At 39.1% G+C, this 8,798-nt stretch overlaps 1 protein-coding gene across 1 annotated transcript; it reads left to right on the forward strand.

Moving 5' to 3' along the window:
- Positions 1-823: 823 nt before the first annotated feature.
- Positions 824-6,916, forward strand: srsf3b (serine and arginine rich splicing factor 3b). The gene is made up of 6 exons (XM_061041939.1): positions 824-978; positions 1,606-1,816; positions 1,927-2,070; positions 3,897-3,935; positions 5,302-5,388; positions 5,575-6,916. The coding sequence occupies exons 2-6, from the start codon at positions 1,614-1,616 to the stop codon at positions 5,600-5,602; spliced, it is 501 nt and encodes a 166-aa protein (XP_060897922.1). The 5' UTR covers positions 824-978; positions 1,606-1,613; the 3' UTR covers positions 5,603-6,916.
- The last annotated feature ends 1,882 nt before the right edge of the window (positions 6,917-8,798 follow it).

Consider the following 8,798-nt stretch of genomic DNA (forward strand, 5'->3'; position numbering starts at 1 on the left):
TGTAATTACAAATCTTTTTCCTCAACTGTTTATAGGTTCTTGTTTAAATCTCACATATATTTTTATCCCTGTACGGGTTATGTACATTTCTTGTATAAGTCTATTTTTAATTGCACAGTTTAAGTTTAATTCATCTAGGGGTATTCTTTAAATCTTTTTTCAGGTTAATATATATGTATGGGAGGGGGGGCGTCGGTTTTGTGGTTTAATTTGTAACAAATGTTTCATGTCATGAACGTCTTTGTAACCTGCTACTGGATGCTTTGAATTTCCCTCGGGATCAATAAAGTATCTATCTATCTATCTATATCTATCTATCTATATCTCTCTATCTAACAGACGTTTTACACGTTTTTATGTTATAGGCTAGAGTCAGATGGTTTCAGCCTTTTATTTTGATTTGGTTTCTTTTTATTGGTATTATTACAACTTTGGATTGTAATATTATATAATTTTGTTTAACTATTCTTGCTAGGTATTTGTATTATATGTCTATTTTTGTTGCTGTTTTCAGATTGTACAATGTAAAAGATTTTAATAAAGATTTTTTGAAGAAAAAACAAACACACACACACAAAGTCGGAACAGCGCCACAACCCAATGACTGTCATGCTGTGGCCAAAGATGGTAACGCAGTGTAACGCACCCATGTTAGAGTGTGCGTTTGATAATGAATACCAGCTCAGCACGCTATTCTTCCGTTTAAAGTTCTGAACGAAATTCACAAATGTATCAGAAATATTTCTCATTTATTAAGGTGACGTGAAGCACTTGTGATATGAATTATCTTTTTGCAGAAGGCAAGAGAGGCATACACACTGATACTCACTAACCCCGCCCTCCCGGGAGCAGCGACCTGGTTATCCCACTGACAAAGGTGGCTTATTTTCCGTCACGCCATTTTCCTTCGACGACCGAGAGGAACAAACCAGCGAGGGAAGCGCGTCCTGTCTCAACTGTGATTGTATAAGAAAAAAGGTATGCTGGAACACATTTCATGTTTGTGATTCGTTGTAGAACTGTGGAAGAATCTCATGTTTAAATTCAATAATCGTGGTGCTGTGTGCCTTTGTCTATATTGTTTGATATGTGTGTGTTAGCCAAATGCTGCTGCTCAACACTAGGCCTCAGGATGCGACAGCCATTTTAGCTGCCATTAGCTACATTAGCTTCAAGGTGTCGAATCAAAGTTTGAGCACGAAAACATTTAATTCAAAAACACGATATTGTTACAATGTTAGCGCACAGATAAATAATAGTATAACAGTATTTTTAAACACACCTAGGGGCTGATGTATAGTATATGAATACTATAAAACACATGTTGTTACGAGGACATGGTTAGCGCAACGTTAGCCTGCTAGTCAAACATACATGTCGGCCAAAGACCCCTTTTCAGTTCTGAAGCATTTCAAAAAGACTAAATCATTATAGGATAATCAGTTTTATTGTTTCATGCATCCATTTGGCTGCTTAATCTTTGAATAAAAATGTGGTGTATGAACCTAACATGCACAATTCCAGCTGTAGATATGGGAGCATTATGTTTTCCCATTATTATCTGAGTTAATAACCAGTTTCCTGTCTTTGTTCATCATTTTGCAGGATCCGTCATGCATCGTGACTGTCCGCTTGACTGCAAGGTCTATGTTGGAAATCTGGGCAACAATGGGAACAAAACAGAGCTGGAGAGGTCGTTTGGCTACTATGGTCCTCTGCGAAGTGTCTGGGTGGCCAGAAACCCTCCTGGCTTTGCCTTTGTAGAGTTTGAAGATCCAAGAGATGCAACTGATGCAGTGCGTGAGCTCGATGGACGGTAGGCTAAAATCTCAACCAACGACTAAACATGTCAATAAGCATTCAAATGAATCACTCATAGCACTAAAGGTACAGTGATTTTAAAAAAGGGGTCTACTTGTTTTGTAGGAATTTGTGTGGTTGCCGGGTAAGAGTAGAGCTGTCAAACGGTGAGAAACGCAGCCGAACCAGAGGCGCTCCCCCTTCGTGGAGCAGACGTCCTCGAGGAGACCGAGATGACTACAGGCGGCGGAGCCCTCCAGCAAGGCGAAGGTGACACATGAGTTTATTATGCATTGGCCAGTAGAGACAAATCTTGTGATTTATACATTTCTGTGACTTACTGATTCCATCCTCCGATCCACAGTATTAGAGAATTGCTTATGTTTCCCCAGTCTTGGTATAGTGTTAGTCTTCTCGATTTAGTATACATTTGTGATTGTTACTATTCCTAATGCTTATATGTGTATATATATATATATATAAATGTTTATCTTGTGCAGGTAGCTGAACTGATTCATAACCAAAATCTGAAAAACAAAATTTGACCAGGTATCTAGTGAAGCATTTCTACTTGAAATGCATCTTAAAATCTGGACTGCAAGATTCAAACGTCTTCTTCAGGCACTAATTATTTCTTCTGAGGGGAAATTTTTAGGTACACACTCAATGTGTTAATATTTTACCTGCTCTTAAATGGCAGAAGTCTTCCAATGTTGGAAGAAAGTTTTAACTTAACTTTTGGGGGGATGTAAGTGCCAAATGTGATGAATTTTTTCGTTTTGTTTGAGGATGCTTTTTATTTTTCATCTATATTAATAAGAATGAAACCCGTTGCAGAGCCACCACCATGCCTCTTCTCACCACCCTCTGAGTCAATCAACTAGTCCTCTTTCAGCATCATGTGACTGCTGACCATCGTGCCCCAATCAGCTTGGCTGGTGCTGTCACATGACCAAGGCATGGCCAGTCGTCAGGTTGCACCAACCCATTGGTTCCTCAGCATGCCCTACTCAACCTCCTCCTCCTTCAGCCTAAACCCAAACGGCAGCGGCCCACCTCTCATTCCCGACCAATCAGCGTATTACGTACTCAAATGTCTACAACCTACCAACAGCAGCCTTCGGCTAACCAATTAAAGCAGGAAAAAAGCCACAGCCAGCCCCCATCTGCCTGCCACCTAATCACCTTGCAGCATCTGGCCAGTCCTATTCAGCCAATTCTACCTACCCGGCCGACAGTCTGCCTCCCTTTCGTCATATCTAGCTTGTTGAAAACCAAAAATACTAGTAAGTTTTCCTGCTTCATTCAGTACACTGCTGATATCAGTTATGAAATTGAAGAGACAGGTGGTTTCAAAAGGTTATTCTTTTCAATTATTTGCATCAGACTTGAGATTTCGTTTATAAACAAACATTTAGTATGTCTTTTGGGGCTCTGAGCAGAATAATAAAGCCACACAAATCAAACCTCTTCTCAACCCCCCACTGAATATCAAAAGGTGTTTTTTTCTCTCCTTTTTGTGCTGTATGGTTGGTTATAGCAGATTATAAGACTTATACTCAGTGACCAATACATTTTTGTTTCTAGCTTTTTATTCCTTAAGTGCAGTGGACAAGTTTCATACAGATGGTGGCCTCTGAGTGTATTCCCACACTAGTTCATAGCACAGTATAATCAACTAAATGGAGGGCCAGAGTTTGCTTATGAGCTCCCTTTGATTATTTCATAAGCTTTAATGCTGAGGCACCATGAAAGTTTTTCACACTAACCATAGAGCACATTCTTCTCTACCACTTTGCACGGGTACATTTATTAAGAGATGCCTAAGGCAATGTGGGATAGGTGAGTAATGGTTCCTAAACACATTCCATCTTTATGCACTCTGTCCATTGCAAGTTAGATGTTTTCTTTGTCTTATTAAGATGATTATGTTCCTGAAATCCACTCAGGTCTTTTAATTTTTGGGTTGCTGAGATAGACAAAGGGCTGTGTTGAAGGAGGCCCGTTTAAGAAAAGGATTAAAAACAGTGTGGAGCTCTACGGGGGATCAGTTTCCCTGTGTTTGTTCTTAACGCGTCTGTATTTTCCCTGCGCAGATCCCCACGCAGGAGGAGCTTCAGCCGCAGTCGCAGCAGGTATGTCAAATTACAATATCTACCTAAAAAGCTTGAATCTTAAGGGATAAGAATTCTGTTTTCTTGTATGTCATATTGTTAAGATGTATCGTAAAATCCGGTGTGTAAGACGCACTTTTAATACCTATTTTTTCGTCTTAAAAGTTGGCTGCGTCTAATACACCGGTGTGACCAATATACCAGCATAAAATACTGAAACACGTGCCGTCATTACCGCGGGTGCAGCAGCCCCCATCACTGCAACCTGACATGATTAAAAACCCATCCCCATTCATTGTGTATTGAAAGCTGAGTGCACGCTGTGCTGGGAAAGACGACAACACAGACCAGTCTGGCTGCGCGACATTTTCGACATCTTTTCTTCCTCACGAGGTCATAATCATGCATTAAAACAGTGATATATTGTTCCGTAAATAAACCTTGTGGAGTGCTCTTTTGATTGAAAGAGTCCTATATTAAAGTTAAAGAGTGACCAGCGGAGTCGGGCAGCGCGACTTGCGAGCTAGCAGGTCTGTGCCTCTTTCCCTGCAGGCTGAGAGCTCAACTACCATACTGTAGCTAGTAGGAGCGCAAACTCCCGAACGTGAAAACAGATGGAACTAAAAGAACAACACAGCTGCACAGAAACTGCACGTTGTAGACATGGCTGAACACAATATAAATCCTCACGCAGAAAAACAGTTTAAAGTTTGTTTTCTCTCAAAGAGACCTTGTAATGTAATGACCCTGCATGCTTACAGGAAACTTAAAGAATATACTTGATAGAGTCGATATCCTCTCAATATCATATCAAAATCCTTAAATACTAAATTCAGGGGCGCTGGTGGTGCAGTGGTTAGTGCGCGCGTCCCATGTATGGAGGCTGTAGTCTTCCAAGCGGGCGGCCCAGGTTCGAATCTGACCTGTGGCTCTTTTCCTGCATGTCATTCCCTACTTTCTCTCTCCCTGATTTCCAGCTCTATCCACTGTCCTATCTCTACATTAAAGGCACAAAAAGCCCAACAATCTTTAAAAAATACTGAATTCACCAGATAAATAATGGATTCAGTGTCACTGATAAAGAATGAATGTTAATTGGCTACAACTGGTCTAGTCTTCGTATAGTCACATTTTTTTATGTAAACCAGAGAAAGGCAGTTTGTGTATTGAATGACAATCTTGGAAGAGTGATAGTAATTTTGTTTATATTGTCTTTGACATAATAAAAGTGGAGGGGGAACCGCTACTAAGCTCAACTGAACTCACTTAAAAGCTTAGGTACATGGCAGACCACAGCCTGTATCCTAAATCTGTACTGGTTATCCTAGCCATATTCTAGTAGTCCTGCATCCATCATGATTTAAATACTGTGGTTGTTCTTTTACAGGTCTTTCTCCAGAGACAGGAGGAGGGAGAGGTCCTTGTCCCGGGACAGGAACCATAAACCTTCAAGGTCTTTTTCACGATCAAGGAGGTACTGATATATTTTTGGCTATCTCAAGATAACATCAGTCTTTGTGTTGTAACATGTTATTTTAATGTAAATGAAATCAGCCTGTGACGCAAGGACATTGCAGCACCAAACATATCGTGTGCGTGCGTGCGCGTGCGTGTGTGGTAACCTCTGATAACTACAAAAATGTCTCTTCCTTCCTCACAGCCGCTCCAGGTCTGCAGACAGGAAGTAGAGCAGCGTCTGTCAGGAGTAAAGGGAGCTGAGATGAACGGTTTTACATGCATGGCCGTTTCATGTGATGGATTTAAACGTGACCAATGTGGTCATTTTTGTGTTGAGTTTTTTTTTTTAAAAACAATCAAGCATTTTAGTGTCCCCCCCCCCCCCCCCCCCTCTTGTTTATAGAACATTTTCAAACACATCAAGTGGGTGTGTACAGGTGTGAAGTCACATCCATCTCGTCTGTCCTGAAACAGTGGTGCCACCCAGCATTCCAGTTCACCAGTTAATCTCGAAAGAGGGTTTTTGTTTTGTCAATGAATGTACCGTGTAGTTTCACTTAGTGTTAGTACCTCGTTTTTTTTCCATTGTGTAAACGCCAGCAAATTTTTTAAATTTTCTTTTTAAAGGGTTGGGATGATTTACAACAAGTCCCTCCTATTTGATTGTCTATAAATCCAACCGTTTTTCAATGTGCTACTTTCTTACTTCATACTGAAGGTTTCTGTCAGTTTGTTGGTTGGTTGTGATAAATGCACCCCTAATTCAAGATGCAAAACTTTAATGAGCATTGAGTTAAAAGAAGGTGTAGTGAACACAAATGTTATTTTTGTCTTTGAAGTTTTTCTTTTTTTTTTTTCTTTGTTTGATACTCTGTAAAATGGTCTCTATTAAAATACTGGTTGATCAAGACAAGACCCATGTTTCTTTTTATATATATGTAAGGTAGTGGTAGTACACTTTTTTTTTAATCTAACGGGGGCATCCACTGTTTGAGCACGCCACCTCAGAGTTTGATCAAGATGAAGTCATTGTCACATTGAAATAATGTAAATAGAAGTTGATTGATTGACACTGATTCGGCTTGAAACAGCATGTTAAACTTCTGTGGACAGTAGATTTGTGTTAAAATAGGTAACATGTATTTCTTTGGTCAGATCTGGGCAATGATCAGCATCAGTGACACTTGGTGGTGCTGCTGAGATGTTGTCTTGTGTACAAGTCAACATGATTAACTTAGACTGCAATGCAAAACAAACATTAGTAGAAAATGAGCTTTGACTTTATTCACATGACAGTTTAGATCTTGGATATGTGTGTGTTTGTGTATATACATTTTTTAGTGGTGGCAGTCACAATTTAGTCAAACAGTATAAAGAATTATTAAAGTTTAGATTATTTGAAACTGATTAAGCTTTAAAGTAATCCTAGAAAGCCTCGCCACAGAAGTAGATGGAGAGATTTGTTTCTAAAAATCGATTTTTCAGACTGACTAGATGTCAAGACTTTCCAGCAAAATTGAATCAATCAACTTACAGAAATGTAATTTTTTTTTTTTTTTAATTCAATGTTAAAGAATTGATTGATGGATGTTTCCCACCAACTACATACCTTAAAGAAAAGTCAGAGAACATAGCTGTCAGGTTCACAGTTTCCCCTCCTTTTCCTGTGTGTGGTCGTGATGCATTCTCGTTGGTTAAAAATGTCTCTTGTGTAAATAAGGGAGAAGACGTCCAGATAATGGTACCCTGGTGCTGCTGATAAAGTGAATGTTTGTGGTTGTAAAGTCTATTACTTGTGACTTCTGGAACTTGTAAGTTTCTATGGCCTTTCCTCCTATCCTAGTTCATTCAGGTTGTTACTGTAGCCTGGCTGCCTGGTTTGACATAAAATGTTCTTTATTGTTGAATGCGGTCATAAAAGGTGCTTTATCTAATGTACAGCTCTAAGGTTATTTAAGTTCCCACAGACACAGAACCAGCTATGCTTCCACTGTCCAATTGTTTTTCTCGGTCACACCCCTGCCAAGCCCACGGCTCCCAGTCCACATGAACCGACATAACATAGACACAAAGTTTGTCAAATCTGCGCGCGCTTTTTTCCACGTGCTATTCAAGCCACGTCTGACCTCACGTGGGCAGTGAGTCGTGGTATCCACGGAGACGGGTCTCACACTGAAGGAACTCGCGGGAATCCATGCAGAAAGCAGAGGTATTTCCACCCACTGTTATGAAACATAGAGCTCCGCCTGTGTGTGTTAAACACGGGGGTACGGCCCAGTGGAGATACTTTTAGATTTAGTCGTTTTAAATAACACAGTGTCAGACCTGTCTCTGTGAAATGACTCTAAACCAACAGTCACTGTGAATATACATATATGTATATATATATTATTTCATTTAAATGATAATATACACACTTATTTATGTAAATACTGTAATTGACATCTTAATTGACCAATCTGTCACATAACTGCATTTTACTTATTATGTTACTTCAGCATCTTTTGCACTATTCACCACTGCACTGTTTCATATTTAGTCATGTAAATATTAGTCTTTTCTTATTATGTTTATTGTTGATATTTAATGTTGGACCTGTACATAAGAGAGCACAGTTCACCAAAGTTAAATTCCTTGTGTGTGTAAACATACCTGACCAATAAATCTGATTCTGATAAATAAAATGTATAGCCTACATTAGTAGCCTGTAGTCGTTTGAGCTGACCATATGGACATATAAAGAAATAAATGTATGACTCAGAGTCTTTGGAGGATAGCTGATCTTTTACAGTAGTTTTACAGTGAACATCTTTGGGTTTTGTAAAAACAATTTCAAAAACCTCATTGTGACCTCTGTCAAACAGTTTTCTCATATTTTGACAAAATGTTTGAAGGAATGATTTTAAATAAGATGGGGTGAGAGTCTGAATAGCTCATATCTTAAAAAGCAATGTTTAGGCCTAATGTAAGGCAACAGCGACAGATTAGCTTAGTCCCAAACGATTAGCATAAAAAGTGCAAATTAAGAAACTTGGCACTCCTGCCCTGAAGCTAGCTAACTATTTGACAAAGACAATGTGTGGTTGTATGTGGGTTTAATGTTAGACTACCTCTTACAGGCAGTAACAGTGACAACAAGATTTGTTTTACTCCTTCACATCTGAGTCTGCTTTTTTTCCTGAATGTGTTCAATCCAATGATTGTGACTTCATTTTTGTACCATGGACCTAAGGTGATATTTTCCCTTCAAAATAGGTGTGACACTGATATAGACAAAATGTGTTTATACTCATTTATAACATTATTGGACCTTCTACTTAGATCAACTAGCCTACATCCAGTTTCTGGAATTATTCAAATCCAGTCAGATTTTTTTTAAGTCAAAATCTTTTTATTGAAATACAAACATGGTGTACATGAAGCGCA

This window comes from Labrus mixtus, chromosome 7 (assembly GCF_963584025.1).
Source record: "Labrus mixtus chromosome 7, fLabMix1.1, whole genome shotgun sequence".
NCBI classification, from domain to species: domain Eukaryota; kingdom Metazoa; phylum Chordata; class Actinopteri; order Labriformes; family Labridae; genus Labrus; species Labrus mixtus.

What these genes read in the sequence shown, in the direction of transcription:
- srsf3b (XM_061041939.1), top strand. Translation starts at nt 1,614, where the DNA reads ATGCATCGTGACTGTCCGCTTGACTGCAAGGTCTATGTTGGAAATCTG. An exon ending in TTCAGCCGCAGTCGCAGCAG is followed by an intron (nt 3,936 to 5,301) that starts GTATGTCAAATT and finishes GTTCTTTTACAG; the next exon opens with GTCTTTCTCCAGAGACAGGA. An exon ending in TCTTTTTCACGATCAAGGAG is followed by an intron (nt 5,389 to 5,574) that starts GTACTGATATAT and finishes CCTTCCTCACAG; the next exon opens with CCGCTCCAGGTCTGCAGACA.